The sequence below is a fragment of the Thunnus maccoyii genome, chromosome 4 (genome assembly GCF_910596095.1).
Source record: "Thunnus maccoyii chromosome 4, fThuMac1.1, whole genome shotgun sequence".
NCBI classification, from domain to species: Eukaryota; Metazoa; Chordata; class Actinopteri; order Scombriformes; family Scombridae; genus Thunnus; species Thunnus maccoyii.
This window is the reverse complement of record NC_056536.1, coordinates 27,881,250-27,898,851: the sequence shown is the minus strand read 5'-3', so window position 1 is coordinate 27,898,851 and position 17,602 is coordinate 27,881,250. Positions and strand designations below refer to the sequence as shown.

Below are 17,602 nucleotides of genomic sequence, written 5' to 3'. Positions count from 1 at the left end.
ATAAGGTCAAGAAGGTTCACATAAAGTTCAGTGTAATATACTGGAAAAGTCAAGTCAATTAGTCTTTTTTCCTTCATGCCCATCGCCACATGATTTGAAAATAAACATATTTTAATGCCCACTTATTTTAATTATCATACACAAGAAATGAATTTGAATTGAATCCTTAGAGGTTTATGGGAGGGAAAAAAAATAGCGCAGGAATTATCTACTGGAGACGTATTAGCTTTTATTGAGCTTCATTAGCTGCAGCGTCCCAACAGATATATTAAAGCAATTTCACATCCCAGTTCACACTTATTTACATCTACACCCACAGTTTTGCAGAGTTCGAAATCTATAAATATATAAATAAACATATGTTTAAATCAGCATTTCTAAGTGACAGTTTATGCACATTGTATGCAGCCACATGTAATGATCTCTCTCTCTCTCTCCCTGTTCACCTGTTTCTCCCTCACACACAAACACACACACAGTTAAACCCTCATCATTACAAGTTGTAAACACTCAGGGATCACAATTGGAGCGATGGGGGATTGTCGGTGGGGAATGGCGAGACCTCGCAGTCACAGGTGGTTCAGCTCGGGGAAATTTATCACAGGAGACATTCTGACCTGAGGGAGCAGTCATGTCAGTCGACCTGAGAAAAACAAGCCCAGTGGTCGTTATGAGGGTATTTTAGTTTGTGAACACTCAGAGAAGGAGCGGTGGTGGCATCACGGTCAGATCAAGAGGGGGGAGCGTTGTAGAAACGGAGCGAAGAAGAAGCAGGGTGAGGAGGGGGGAGGGGGGGGGGGGGGGGGGGGGGAAGGGGGTCGTTACGCTCTGGCGCTCGTTGATGTATCGGGTTTTGCCCACGATTGTTGTGTGTCATTGGACTTGCTTCTTTAGCATCGATGTGATGCAATAACTCTGTCCTTACATCACCTGGGGACAAAGTGACTCATTAAATACACGAATGTTGCACACGCACACACACACACACACACACATTTGGTATAGCATGGAGTGCATACAGCATGTTCGTGCACTTAACAGTCTTGTCCCAGCTTACACACACATCCATGGGCTAGCTTTCACACAAACAAACTGAAGCACACACACACACACACACATAAACACATAAATACACATGCACACACATGCACACACGTGTTTGTGCGTGAACACACTTGAGAGACTCAGGAGGAAAGACGGAGAAGAATCAGCCGAAGACGGAGACAAGTTGCATTTATCTTCTGCATGCTATGCTGCTGCGTGTGTGTGTGGGTGTGTTAGTCCCCTTGGATGAGCACACGCGGCTGAGGATGCAGCTGGGAGCATGAGTTCTGACCGAGAGGAGTATGACATGGTCTGTCAGAAAGCTGTGACCCTCATTGTTGACCTTTGCCTGCACAACAGCACACTGTTGGATCAGGACACCTGTCAGGATTTCCTCTTCCTGTTGTCTGGCCAAAGCTCTAACCGCAAAGATCCGGGTAAGGACTATAATTAACTCCTGATCTATATTGAGTGTAAGGCAGTAGCTTCACTGATGTGCTTTGTGAGTCTCCATGCTCATGTTTGTTTTCAGGAGAGAGCTAATTTTAAAGGATTTTGTGTAGCAATGCTTTATTTGTATGCCAAAGGTAGCTACAACCTGCCTTCTTGCCCTTTAGCGTTTGGTTTTACTTCTTTTTTCTTTTGCTCATCACTTGTACGGTTACATATGGTTGCTCGGACAGGGCTTCGACTGAGCGTTGTAAGCCATTAATACAGTTTTTGTGACCCCAGGGCAACAGGGAGCAATAGGTGTGTAAAACAAACTCACAATGACTCCCCAGTTTGCTCCAGAGAACACAGCTTCTATACCGTTAATAGATCAGCCTTAAGGCTGACTAATGTCAGCTGATGCTGTCCTGACCACTCAAGCTTACAATGAAAAGAGATGAGAAACAAACAGACCTTTTCAGAAATGTATGTATGCACAGCGCCCGGGCGAATAAACATATATGAACACGTTAGCGCAAGAGCGGTAGCGTTGTGTGTTTTATCTGCTCTGCAAAGTTTCAGCCTCCTGAATTGGATTTGTTACTTATTCATGAGGGACGATTTACACATCTGTTGCAGCCTTGTGCATCTGTTGCTTTGGCACCTGCAGTGGGTTTCACCCCCTTTTAAAGGAATAATCCTTCTTTTCAAGTGCATTATTAATGTATCAGTCCTACTATAGGCTCTGGCAGACTTTGTGTGTTTTAACTCTTTGTTTGGTGAATTCTAGTTTTGAGAATGTGCTGCTCAGTCTGACTTATACTGGTCAAATTGTCCATAAAAGCAGAAGAAACTTGTGAATTTTATGTTTCAATGCAGATTACGCTATACGATAAATGACCAAAGGGTGTTTAAAGCAATGTAGCATTGAGGATTTAGAAAGGCAGGCTTCAGTGAGCACTCACAGTGTGAAGATATTTAGACTGCACAGCTTAAAATTGTAAAGAACACATTAAAATGTGTTCTCTTTACAATTTGAAGAATGCTACTTTATTTTTGTGAATGAAAAAGGCTAAAAAAAAACAAAAAAAACAAACAAAAAAACTTAACCCATGCAGACTGATCTAAAGCTGGATTTATAATATTAATGCATCAGTAAGTATATCATATGATTTCATTATGATCATGTGATCTGTTGCATATTTAATATCTATAATCAAACTCCATAATTGTTGTGCTAATCCATCTAATTCTGTATTTCATTTTCCAACCAAAGGATTTGGCTTTGTTCTAAGTCCATGAGCACTGACTTCAGCTCCTATATTTGACAGAAAAATGGGTCTTTAGCTGTGTCAGCAGGTTCACAGGAAGAAGAAAATACCATTCCTGGTTGCTTTTTTAAAGGAAGGGTCCCTGTTGTTCACAGAGTGCATGTCACACCAATCCTGACCAAATCCACTGTCACCTCACATCATCCTCAGTGGAGGAATTGAACGTACATCACAGTGCCACTGGCATCTACTACTGAGCTGTGGGGACATTAAATGCCATTGCATGTTATGTGGTCATTGATGTAAATTATTTCTGCCACATGGAAGCTAAAGACAAGCTGCTTCTCATAATGTTGGAGGATGTGTAGGTTGGGGGTTGGATGAAATGTCTCCTTGTATATATTTTCTATGCTACAGTGCATAGATCCTGCAGAGAGTGGCTGTGCACGGTCGGTGGAGAAACTAGAATTCAAACAAAAGATTTTCTACAGACCGAGACAATGTAGGCTGAGGCAGCAGTTTATTATGCTTTTCTTTCTTTTAATATAAGTTTGAGGTCAAAAATCACAGTATCCGCAAGTCATAATTTATCATAATACTGCAATGCCAAAATGCTATTTATGATCATACATTCTTATTTGTCAGTTAAAGCAGCTATAATCTATATTTTTATAATAACAATGTCACTATTTTTGCTGTTGAGTAAGTAGTAAAGTAACTTTACTTTTTTAAAGGGGTAATCAGTACCGTAACACAAACCTGTGAGTCTCCCCCATAACTCTGCTTTCTGTGCAGATTGTGAGAAACTAGGAGAAATAAACAACAGGAACTTTTTGTTCATTACAGAACTTCTTGGCTGATATGACCCTGTATTTGAATTGTACACTGACTTTGCCACCTAAAGATTTTTTTTTAATATATTTTATTTTTACGCCAATACTGCCTCTGAAAATACAGTCAATCTTGTGATGTGAAACCCATATAACTGTATTTTTTTTAAATGAAAAACAATTTAAAAAATCTTATCATAATAGTTGTTGACAAGTTGACAGGTGGGGGTGCTTAGGACTTAAGAGACAGGAGCTAAGACTGACTGTTAAGAGACAGAGGCTGAACTAAGGGGCTGCAGTATAAGATAAATAAGACATTTTTGAACTGTGAGTCATGCAAAGCTACTCTAGTGGAGTCCAAAATAAAAATATAAGAGTTGGAAATGAGAATAATAAGTCTCCTTTAATCTGTAGCTCCTCTACCGTTAACAACGTAGCCCTTTGCATTATTTTAAAACAGGGCTGATTTCAGTCTGAACGCAGCCTTGTAGCGAGTTTCAGCTCATTGTTTAGCTGTCCAGCTGCAATTTTACAGTTATGTTTCACTCTCACCACTGTCATGGCGTTGTTTTCGCCCGTAGCAAGCAGGAAACTGCAGGAAATAAGCAACTGTCTCCTAACAAGATATGTCAATGTTAAGCTCACAACTTGTTTCCAATGCATCTCTGAAGTTGACAGCACATCTCCTTACACCCCCGGCTCAACCGCTGCCATAGGAACTTCCCACCTATAGAAGCTTGATGCTCGGATGGCACTTGAACAAATTTTCCTCTCTTTTGAAAAGTGGAAAAATATGCACAATATCTGCTGCGTCATTACAGTTTTCGTTATGCGACCTTGCCGAGTTGACACAATGAACTTTGATATATTTGAATGGGTAAAATATTATTTCTGGTGTGCAGTACGTGGTGCTGACGTAGCTTCCTGAAGCCAATCAGAACAGAGTGGGCTCATCAGGAGGGGGCCCTTAAAGAGACAGTACCTAAAACGGGCTGTTTCAGACAGAGGCTGAACTGAGGGGCTGCATAAAAAGCCAGAATAAGATAAGTAAGGAGTTTTTTTCAACTGTAAATCATGCAAAGACATACCAGTAGAGCCCCAGATTAAAAATATAGACCTGAAAATGTGAATATATCCCCTTTAAATGTCAGCAAATAGAGTGCTCTCTGCTGAAATTATCCATTAGTCTCTGTTGCCCCCAAAATATACCATATGTGCGTTCTTAAATTTATATATGTAATGTTCATTTTCCTTTCTTCTTCATCCCAGCTTTTAGGGATATTCAAGAATATAAAAATGGATCACTTTCATTCGCCCCATTTTCTCCTCTGTGACAGTGCGCATTAAGCCTATGAACATACAGCTGTTTGAATATATCTGCAGCTATCAGGCTCACAGCAGCAGAGTCATTTCACCAGAGCAAATTTCCCTCCGAACTCGCCGCCGTTGGCTTATTATCCCCTCACTAGTTTCGAATCGATTATGATAAAATAAGAATGACCAATTAGAAAGCCTGGGACTTCCAATTCCCCTGTCCTGATGTGGCTGAGAGATAATAACCCATTGTCTTTATTGACCAATTGGTTGAATCTAGAGCTGGTTGATTGTATTCCAATCAAGGATGAGAATGTCACAGCGCCGGACCCACCTGCTGTGCGTGTGAAAGGCAGCACAAGACTTTTCCGGTGAGATAAACGAGAGCCCGGATCAGCGGCTCACACTCTGCTGAGAGAACGTTTCCCACTGATCAACCTTACCTTAGAAATTGCTATTTGCTTTAAAGCATTGATACAGGTTACTAAACATATCCCTTAAGCCTGTGCAGGTCCCGAATGGCGGGCTGCACTTATAACCCATCTTCCACCCCCACTTCTGCTCATGCTCATTACAAATTCCACTTTCATTATCAGCTGCAGCTTCAGGTGTGTGGGCTTGAATTGACAAGGCTTATTTTTGATCACATTATTTCTCACACGCCCATCTCATCTTGAGGTTTATTAAGCAAGACCTTGGATGGCAAAGGACATTAGCATCAGTGGATCATTCATCTAGTTCCCATTGGTCTGCTCCTCTATCTGTGGTATTTACAGGCACGGATGGTGCATTGCAGGTTGATTCCAAAACAGAAAAACAAGAACATCAAATTAACTGCACTGTGGAGATTAGAACCCCAGCTGAACCACTGTGCCTTTCAATAATTCATGGCAACTGTCTACTGTCTTGGTATTTTATTGATACAACATTTCACTGTAGACCACAAAAGAACACTGGAGACACGGTCTGTTCCTGTTGGGGGAGATAACACGCCGAAAAATGTCTGTCTCAGCTGTCATGAAAAGACCAAACGCCAGTCCTCAAAGGCCTGTGCCATTATTGCTGTAATCAGAATATTAAAACACTCTTTTTTTGTAGTTTTTTTTTTTATAGCAGTCACTCAAAGTTGGGCAGAGAAATAGATCTGAGATACAGCATTAGGAAGGTTTATATAGTCCTATCTATTCGTCAGCCTTTAATCCTTTCTGTGCACCTTAACACAAGTGAGGAGGTATAAGATTATGTAATGTAAGCGTGGTTTGATTGCACTAGGGGTTAAAATCAAACAGACACACCAGAGTAGGGTCAGCGATCCGGTTCAGTGGGAGGAGGAAATAATGACCGGCCAAGTGGAACACATTTTTCATTAAAATTAATGCACTAAACACAAAAGTCAAACAGCGGCTTGAATACCAATCAGCTCTTCTGTAAGCAGTCTGTGAACAGCATTATAATCCATCTTTCTCTGAAGGCTTCTCTGGTGTTTCCTCCACACACATTTTAATTTTGAAGCTCAATGGCAACTGGGACGTCCCCGTAGGTGCTAATTTCTAGTGATGTTATCGGCTCCTCAGCTGAGCAGCTGGGGTTCTATCTTGAATGTGAATCCATTTCCATGAATAAATAATAAAAATCCTTCTTCTTGGACTAAATAGGGCAGACGACACCACAGTACTTTGTACCTTTCGTAAGTGACTCACAGAACAGTGCTCCTTGCATGGTTGTCTCCTACAAAATGCATCTGTGTCATTAATGACAAAAGTGTTATTAAGGTTGATTAATGTAGAAACTTTCTGTGTGTTACCCAGGTCAGCGCACTGAAGGTCTCTGCTGGGCTATTGAGCAGTAACATTGGTTTATTGATTAAAGAATCAGGCCCCAAGCAAGCACAGCAGTGAGAGCCTCACAGGACGAGGAGAGGCACAACAGAGCATGAGATTTCTTTTCCAATTGCCAACTACCTCACTGGAGCATAACATTACAACATAGAACAATTGAGTGTTAATTGACCATTTGCTTTGCCTCTTCCACCCTTAGTTACTGTTGCTATGTCTGCCAAATTTTCCGTTAGTACCGCAGCACATAATGCAGTTTACAATGAAAACTGGCAGATTTACAACTCAAAATTCTCACAAGGTGTCTGTACAGAAAGCGTTTCAGCCACATTTTTCAGTCATCCATCTCACACACATCCAGTGAAACAGAAGCGCTCCTATTTTAATCAATACAGCTGTCAACACTGGCTGCGTATCAGCTCACGTGTCGTTCGCACTTAATACATGTAATCACGACCTGAAGTCTACACACTTCCCCGTTTACGTGTTTAACTACAGTGATTGTGTATTTATTGAGCTGTGAGCGCTGCCAAAACAGACTGAGCTGCTGTTGTTGCTCTGATGTGTAGACACAGTGTTAATAATATTGCACCAATGGTGAGAAAAAACAAACAAAAGCAAGCTTCTTATTTCTCGCTGGCGACTGTCAATTTTGTCAGCTGAAATGACAACTGTCTCTGGCAGATTTTATCAGATGCAACTAACTAGCTAGCTAAATAAGGTAACGCAACTTCTTCATGAACTGGCTGAAAATGCTGTGTCTGGCAAGAATCCTGTAAAATGGGGTCTTAAATATATACTTGATACATATACTCGATGATCTATTATTGTGGATAACGAGTTCGGCTGGGGTTGCTGGAGTGTAAACTTCCCCAAACCCAATAATGAGCAGGACAGAGCCGCTAAAGTTAGCCTAAACTCTAATAGCATCCAGGACCAACTGCCACACAGTGAATCTGCTATCATGACCTGAGCTTTTAACCATAACCTGTATAATCACCCACCAAGAATAGTGAGTAATTCAGTGCTCTTTGATTTTGCAAGTATGGTTGGGTTTCTATTTAGCTAGCAGCTTGTTAGGTGGACATGCTAATGTTTGCAGTTCACGTTTGAGCACACAAACACACATTTGAATCCATTCTTTACACCTTCTCTCTTGTGTTTTTGATCTGGAAAGGCTAAAAAAAAAAAAAAGAGAGAGCGACACCATCCTCCAAACTCTTTCTACGAGTATCGTTTTTACTATAGCCCCCACGCACACGTCTTCAACATGTGGGGAAATCCAAAGCTTGACAGGCCTGCCGTGCCTTGTTAACGTAGCTATGCTATGATTGGAAGATCATGGTGCGGGGGCAGGGGATTTGCGTGCAGCAATTGCAGAATGCTATATTGTGTTTTAGGATGGGTTAATTGTGGGGGTAGAAGCTGAGAACGAGAAAAGAATGTGTTTTTTAAGTCTTGTTTTACCTCATTTGACTTCCTCGCCATCACTGTCAAGCCCTTTTCATACCTCTCATTTCTAACGAGGTCCCCTGTATCTCTTCTGTCTCAGGGTTTCACTGGCTGGTTCGGTTCATGTAACTGTTTTTATGGCTGTTGAGCTGTCTGTCACGGTAAAAAGCTTTAGGCCTCGTGGGACTGACACTTCTGTCACGCTTGCAGGGTTGATGGTGTAGAATCAGACATGGGGCCTGTACACTTCATCACACAAATTAATGTGCAGTCTTAGAGGGTAATGTAGAAATATTGTATTGTTCCTGCAAAGAACAAAACCAGGACACAGATCTGTGAAGACATAATTAACTCTGGCTTGGACCTGACATTGTTGAGAGACACTTTTTGTGTAATTTAGTATATTAATGTCTTGTTACATCAAGAGGATCTCAGTGATTCGAAGACAGAAAATTATACTGTTATCCGAGGCAGTTTTCTCACAATGTAATAATTTTTAACTATAGTTCAGTGTTCTGCTTGGAGCTCTTAAGAAGTTGGTATAACCTCAATATTACCACTTCAGTAGAAAGTTCTGCTTCTTAACTCAACTTAGTTTTCTCTTTGCAACTTTAAGTATAATTTATGCCAAAAACAGAAGGAAAAGACAAGTTTTATTGATGTTATTACAATTACTACTGATCACCAATGTAATAACAGAATTCTCAGGATTTATAACTGGAGCCATTATAATCATAAGGGATAATGATAATTTCAGTAATTTAATCAAAAATTGTTTCTCCATGTTTGCTGTCTACTGTTTATTAACATGTTTGCCATGACATCTTAATGTGTCAGTGGTGTGTTCACAGCTTGTGTTGCTGCCAAGTGCAAAGAAATCAATTAATGCTGATTTAAATAACAAATAAACTGTATTTACAAGATAGTTAAACAATAAATATTCAACTAGTATTTTTTACCCCATCTCACGAAGATCTTTTTTTACATTACGGTGCTTAAAGTGTACACAGAAAAACAAAAACAAGGAAAATCTCTCCTGCACAATCTAATACAACCCAGCACACATACTGTCCTACAATGAATTAATCTTATTGTATTCAGTTTTTATTCAGACTGGAGTTGGTCTTTTTACTCACTCGAGTTAAAAGTCACACTCGTCTTCTGATTACAGCCTACAACTCAGGCCCTGACTAGTACAAGTAAATAAATCTCATGAAAAATTTACTTTTGGATCCCATGGGTGGAAATCATTTATGGTTAGTCTGCGGTCTCTGGGGAAGCCTGAATTAATTCACAGTCATGTGCGTGTGTATGTACTCAATGCCATGCGGAGAGTCTATTAATCAGTAATTACAGACCGTTGAGTTTCGTGATTGATCAATCAGAATCAAGCAGTAGGAAACTACTAAGAGAGGACAAATTAAAATTCATAAACCAACATAACGTCCTTTTACTGGATGTAGTGGGCAGATTAAATTTCACATAATTTTCAATGCTAAAGTTTTCATTTTCATCAAACCATATGTTCTATTATAACTAAATATAGACATAGACACTTGAGTAAAATGGCTCATTGAAATAGCGTTGTTATTCTCACAAGTGTCCTTTGACCAAAAGAGGTCCACTCAACAGTAGTGTGTGATGTGTTTCATCTGTTGCCTGTGGGTGAAGGAGGTGAGTGTTTTTCCCACTAATACTTGTAACCTAACCTGACACGCCAGATGGTTTGTTACACAGAACCATCTGAGAGGTCGTCCTTGGAAACTGTTTGGAAAAGGGCAGGCACTTTCAGAAACTACTTGGCAGATGATTGGATGAACTATCTGTTTATCACCATCTATCAATCACGGTCTGTCGTCACACCTGAACCACGCCCGTAGCTGCCACTAGTTCCTCATAGGACGCTGATTGGTCCAAACCACTGTGGTTCAAGACACAAGTGCACAACTTGAAGCCAGACGAGACGGACTCTTGCGTGATCTCGTGATTCCAGCTGTCTCGCAAGGTAAACTGTAACCACCCACAGGCTATGACAAGATAATGAGGAGGAGGAGGAGGAGGTCCACTATATTAAAACTTTACTCACTAATTAGATAGAGATGTTGCATGCATGAAAGGCTAAATTAAATACAAATACCAATGCCTATGGGACAAACCAAGGGTGTAATATGTATGCAGCACTGCAGTTTCCCAACAGTGACTGAATACTGCTGCCATCTATTATGACACTGATTGAAGATGACTGCATGTTTTTTCCTCATTTATTTTAAGGTTCAGCCAAAGGGGAAGAGCACCGATGTATGTATTAGTTGATAAGATAGTTCATTATACAATGTGTAGTGTGTCTTTTTTAGGTTGCAGACAATACTTTTTTTGTGTATGCCTATTAACCCAGTGTTCCTGAGCTGCCAGAAAATGTGTTGGTCACAGTGCACCTAGAACATATGGTGCCTTAGGCCCCGCATCAGTTCAGACTGTATCATTCCCATTTCCTGGAATCTCTGCTGCTTCCTATATTTTGTGTTTTCACTTATACTGCCATTAACAATCCCCTGAGGAAACATGACCCACAAGAAGTACAATCAGGGAGATGGGGGGGAAGGACAAATTGAATAACAATCTCATGACAAAAGACTCGGAGGCATAGAAAGGTGTATGTTTGTGTGTGTGTTCGTGCACTCATGTAGACTTGTGTGCATGTGAATATGTGTGTTTTTTTTTGTGTGTGTGTTTGTAAGTAGGGTTATGTAGTTTGCAGAACAGAAGGCTTTTGAACAACGCAGTGATCATGTTTCATTAAAACTAAAGACAGAATTAGATTTTGTGATCCTTCTTTGCACAGAATGGGGAAAATAGAGGTGCAATTTGAGGTTTTGCTGTGACATTTCATCCTCTGATTATATTAGCGCCCCTCTGCAAAGCAGGCACTGCTTGCTCTGAAATGATGTTACCTAAGCTGACAAGAATTGATGGAATGACCTTACAGCTTGTCCACCAGCAGGAAATTGCTCCCTAGTTTCACTGTGAAACACTGGAGATTTGAAAACAGTCATGTATTCCTGTTACATTTTTATCACTCATGTTACATCAGTGGAAAAATGCTAGACACACACACACACAGGAGATGAGAGCAGTAAAGAGCTCTTGGAAAAAAAAAAACCTCTAAAACTTACAGGAAAATGCAATATAGAGTGGAATATACTGTTGATTGAATTTTTGACACACAGCCAGACAACAAGTAGTTATAATCACCGTGCACATACACACACACACACACACTGGGGGCCATGTTCCATTATTCATCCCCACATGCATGCATTCATTTTGCATATTTCATTTATCTGTTAGACGCAGTAATAAATATCCAGATATAGATTGTGTTCTAAGACTAAATTACTTAAAATTCATTAATTCTCAGGCAGAGGTTTAAGTTTTTGCCCAGAAACAATTTTTGGGAAAAATGCAAATAGTAGAGGTGGAACTTTTCAGAAACATCTAAATAAATCTGAACAGATTCGCTTTGCTTTCATGCTCCACGTCTACCATGAAAGGTATTAAATATATTGTCAGATGAAAACTACAATAAATCCTTAAAAAGAAATCAACTTAGCAGCATTAATCAGCAGTTATCACTTTATTTTACAAGTCTCTTAATTCCAAATAATGTCCTGGAAAATTTCCTGGAGAGTACTCTGACATATGGTAGTAATTATAGAGAAAAACAGAGACAGTGTTTAATAGGCACACATTAATTCCAATTAATTACAAGCATTAAAAACGAGCGTAACCCACTGTTTGCTATTCAGGGCACAGACGAACAGTTGAAGATGAAAAAAATTACACTATGCCTAGAGGCAAGCATACAATTCAACATATATGAAGAATAAAATGTCTAATCATTAATGAATAAAGTTAGTTAATGGAGAAGTTATTCCAGGGATATACCTAGAGAATCAACAACTGTTAAACTCAATTAAACTCACTGTCCCAGAACTTCCACTATTTTCCCTATAGTCAGTAGCAATTAACGCATTCATTTCCAGCAAACTTTTGGAAATGATCAAGACTTTATTAGAAAATAATGAACCTGTAAAATAGAGTGTGAAAATCAGCATTTTACTGTTGACTTTTAATTGTTTTGGCATCTAGAAAGTAGCTGTTTTGCATATGGATAGCTGGAGATTATGATAATAATTTGAATCATTTTCACTTACATGGCTATTAGGCGTAACTGTTAGCATATCAGTGTTATAATGTCGACTGTGAATTGTTACCCGCGTGTCATTAACATTACAACAGGTGAAACATGTTGGGAGAGGGACAGAAATGAGTCAGCCTAATTTACATGCGATCAGTAATGACTTGGGGGTCACTTATGGAAATCTCACTATGTAAATAAGTTTTACAGATGGTGATTCATCCCCTGGCTGGTAGATCATAGCCTCCTCTTTGACGAGCTAATCCCCAGTCAGGCGTGTAATTAAGAACAGAGAGTTGGGTATGCTGGGAATGCAGTGCACGCGTATGACACGACAGTATAGCAGCGGTCCGCGCCATCAGTGTGGTAACTAATCACCTGTCACCGTTACTGATCAAACGAAGTCTCTAATGCATTCGATCAGCCAGGTTTTGAGGAAGAGGAGAAGCGTTACTAAGTGATAAATAGAGATGTTGAATTTTAACTCTGACAGAAACATTCTTGTCGTATACACAGGATGTTTTATCTGCATGAGACTGCAGGAAATGTGCTTCAAAATGTTAGACTACTGCCAGAGGGAATCGCCAAGGTTTTGAGCCTCAGGCATAAGCTGCCTGTTACAACGTTGGATCCATATCATATTGCTGCATTAGCATACAAGAATCACTTCATTACAGCAGACATGGTGCACATACCTGAGGGTTTGTTGCTGAGTATCTGGTCAGAAGTGCTTACTGTGTGCTTTTTAATATGATGAGCTTCTCCTCTAACTTGTCTGTCAAGGTTGATGAAACCGCAGCCATGTTGAAGGAAATAATGTTGAAATAAAACTTATGAGCACAAGTGTAACAGATTTGTGGTGTGTTTGGCTAATATGTTATACATATTCTCTTTATATTTGAAGAGATCATCAAAAAACAGATAAAAGTCATTTGTAAAATTGAATAAACTTAATTTAATTTAAATTTTGTATTTTGTGTGTGCACTCCAGGGAGTATCAATCAAACAGGTGTTTGTTTATTAGTTTTAAAAATGGCTTTTTATCTGTTTTTTGCAAATGCATATTCAAAATATGTTTGTAGTTTTCATTTTTTGTGTATTTTGCGTTTATTATTGGTCAAAGACGTCACAAGAGACTGTATAAGTATAAAGTTGAAAGTGACATTACATTTTCATAATACAAGAAAAACATTTTCATATATGTATATTTAATGTGTTACACTAATGTTTTATGGGAAATGTTTATTTATTAAATATTTAAGTAGATTTGCTTTTTGCCTCAGTGTATTTCAATATTAATGCATGCATATGGTCCACATAGTTGATATGAAACTATCAATGTGGGTAAGTTACATATAATTGGTACCTGTGACAAATATTTTTACTTTATATGTTCTTAAATATGTTCTAATTGGTAAAAATATGTTCAACATGAGCAGTTTACTGACTTATTTAGCTACAGCTAGTTACACTTTTTAAAACCAGAATAGATTTTTGTTTTAGTGAACATGTTACACACATCCAGCAACCACAGAGTAACATTAACATTCACTTGCAGTCATGTTTCTGTCATCGTGATGAATGTATGTCAAATGTTCACTCTCCTTTTAGTTCTTTTTTTTTTGCTTTCTACCAACTCCTGAGGGAAATGTGCGGCTTTTAAGCTGCTAAGTGCTTGACTATGTTCTCTGGGTAGTAGTTATTGTGTCACTCAGTGCTGGGCAGATATCGTACAGTGAGGTTTTACCAGAGTTTTTTATGCTGAAAACAGCTGCCTGCTGCTGTTGCTGGAAATGGGGTTTGGTTAAAGAAGTGAGAGTCAATCAAAACATTAAAGTTGCAGACTTCAAAAAACAAAACTACGAGGAAAAAAGACACTAAAATACTTCAGTCTGGAACTGTCTGTAATTCTCTGTGGGTTTTAAGTGACCACTTTAATATTATATGTATTTATTTGACCCATTGTTAATATAACAATTTTTATTAGTACAGCTTTAAAAACGTAACTTTGGAGCCACCAACATGTGTCACATTTACTGTCCCCCGTGCAATTTTAAACTTTAAACTGTTTTTTTTTTATTCTTCATGTTTTTTTATTTCCAAACTTCATGATAAAGGTGACAATGACTGAGTTCCCCCTTCAAGGATACTCTTCACGTATATTCACTGTAGGCCCACTGCATTCTAAATATACCCGTCTTGGTGAATGGGCTCTGCATACCAACAGGTCCTACATGGAAATGAGTCTGTCTCCAACATCCTATACAGTATTGGGTAATACACTCGATAGGAAGGTAGGTGTTCCTATAGACACAGCTGCTATGACATTTGACCAAGACTGAAGAAAGAACGTGTCAGTGTTTGAGAGCTGCCTTGCATTTAGAGTAGAGCAGGTCAGTCTGAGAGAGGAAATGGAAACACTCTCCCTGGACTGCTCAAACCACTAGACAGAGAAGTCCTGTAATATCCGGCCTCTGGCAGACTTGATCAGGAGCTGATATATCCCTCTGTGGCTCAGCAAAGAGCTTCTGTGCTTTACTTTTATCAGGATTTAGCACTGAAAAAATACTAATCACCCTCTATCCATGGGTTTTAAACTTTGCTGACCTCTTGTTAAGCCCCCTCCACCTTAGTTACAGTTGCCTGGGAAGTTTTCTGTTCTCAATTTTTTTGAAACAATGGGTCCTTTATTTCAGACAGAAGTAGACACAAACAGCTTCTCATTTCTAACCGGTGATTGTCAATTGTGCTGGCTGAAATTGCTAGCTGATTTTATCAACTGCAGCTAGCTGGCTAATTAAGTGTTCTATTAAGTGTATCTAATGTTAGCTCTATCTGTTGGCTGTTGTAGCTGACTCATTTTTAAATGAGAACCCTGCAACAGAGTCTTAAATTTGCACATGATGGGTATATACATAATAAAATGGTATAAGACTGAGGCTAATGCTACATGTTCCAGGCAAAAGCAGCCATCTAACCACAATGCCTCTTCTTTAGAGGACATAAAGAAGAAGCATTGTTCTTTTATTGCAGTGTAGATATAGTTATTCACTTTAATATTATACTACATTAAATATGATATATAGAATATCAAGTATCATAGCAAAAAAGTAAAATCAGACTCCTTAATTCTAACATAAGCCTGACTGGTTGTTTTGCTTACATACTTGGACAAATAAGACAGAGGTTGGATTTATGCTTTATTTTCTGTTTATTTATAGAGTAAGTTTTAGAGAAAATGACTTTTTATGGAGGAGGAGTCCGTCATTGACGCAGCAGAAGACATCCTCAGTTTCCTGAAAAAACTCTTATGTCTTTCCCCCATGATCTCTACTCTGCCCTTCACCTCTTGAGTCCAGCCTTACTTAAGTTTCTCCTTTAACCTTCTTCCCATCTTTTCCAAGTCAACACGCAGTTCTAGGTCAGCCATGCTCATGCATAGAAGAATTTCTGGGGGCTATATTAAATCTCCTCTGGTGAATACCTGAGTGGATTTTGATTTAGATTTTTATTCTCGAAGCATAACTCCTTGGAGAGCGCTGTCCTCCATCCTGAGCTCAGTTTCCTTTGAACTCCACTTACATTTTCTCGCTGGGCCACTGGCCATAAGCAGATCCAATATGTTGTTTAGGCCTAAGAGGACAGGAGGCTCTTGATGTATGCTTCATTAGAAAGATGAATTGTGCTGAGTGTATCCCCGGTGAGGACTGACCCTGTTGGATGTGCTAGAGCATTTTTTTAAAAAAGGTATTCAGGCCATTGCTTTCTCCACATCCACCGGCAGCAAGGAACCATGTCAACTGTTGTTAAATAATTAAATGCACACTCAAGATATTTCATGTACAAATACAGTTGGGATTTAAATTTGAGAGAGTTAAAGAAATGTAAATACACTCGACCTAACAATAAAAACGTTGTGTTGTCAAAATCTGGCTAGTTTTGCAACGGATATCATATTTGTGTCAAATCTAGGTTTGTTTGAATGCTTTCTACTATTCAAATAAGGATCTGCCTACCAGGACTGTGTCTGGCTTGCAAACAAGGATTAAGGGCTGAGGCAGTTCTGGGAATTTTAACTGGGTGGCCCAGGGGTGGCAAAGGGATGTCTAGAGGTGGCCACAATTTGTTGTTAATGTGCGTGAGGAATTTTTCATATGCATTAATATTCTACTAATAATACGCTAAAACATAAATTAATAGGCTACATGCATACACATAACTCTTGATGGTCAGTCTCCTATTTTGCAGAACCTTTATAGTCAAGTAGGATAACATTAACAATGACAAATAAATAGGACCTTTCTCTGAGCTCATTTACAAAAGTTAAGGCTATTAAGTAGTCAAATGCTCTCAGCAAACCACCAAACAAAAATGCATTATGCAAACTCTGGGTTCTATCTTCCTCTAAATTAACTCCAAATGACTAATCTGAATTATATATTACACCTTATATTATAGCATATAATGATATAATAAGACAATTAGCCTGGATGTTTTTGGATAAAGAATAAATAAACAGTTTCTGACCATATTTAAGGCCGTTAGAGTCATGGACTTTGTTCTGCAGAACAAACTGCAAGGTGTTTTGAGGCCCAGAAGTCAAACCAGAATCACAAGGCACACCAATTCACGGTAATCAATTATGCAGATTGTCTCAAATGTCATGATCATTATACTGTCATTAGAGATATTTCCCCTATATGGCACACTGACAAATGATTTAATCTGACAGGCAGCAATGACATTACTCATCAAAAATATGTTGGCCTATTTATATGAATCAGTACAAGAGCTTGCAAGACAAGTATGCTGCACATTAATGTTCAGAATAAGAGCTGCAAAAATAATTATGATAATGCCAGTGTATGTTATGGTTTTGGGATGATATCAAGGCCTATGACGCAGTAAGAAAACAATGCCTTGTTGATGTGCAATAAGAGATATCAGAAACATAGATGAGAGAACAGTGCGATGTCAACAACAGCACAAGCAGCACTTCTATGTGGAAGTGATAGGCATCAGACTAACAAGTGCAGACATTGTACAGTATTTGTCTCTTATCTGGATTAAACAAGTGACATGTTCCTATCACCAGCACCTGTAATCATCATAATCCAGAATTTACAGACTGTGAGACGAGACAGACGTCAAAATAAATGGGGAGGGAGGGGGATAGAGAGAGAGAGAGAGAGTGTACAGCCGGTGAAAAACATTATAATTTACTCAATA

The 17,602-nt window shown here is 39.1% G+C and overlaps 1 protein-coding gene across 1 annotated transcript in view; it reads left to right on the top strand.

Annotated features, from left to right (window-relative positions):
* The first annotated feature begins 978 nt into the window (after positions 1 to 978).
* The window catches only part of syt6a (synaptotagmin VIa), a 70,277-nt gene continuing 53,653 nt past the window's right edge, over positions 979 to 17,602 (top strand). Inside the window, exon 1 of the mRNA XM_042408553.1 lies at positions 979 to 1,481. Within this exon, the coding sequence (XP_042264487.1) occupies positions 1,325 to 1,481 (157 nt within the window). The 5' untranslated portion in view covers positions 979 to 1,324. The remainder of the gene's footprint in view (positions 1,482 to 17,602) is intronic.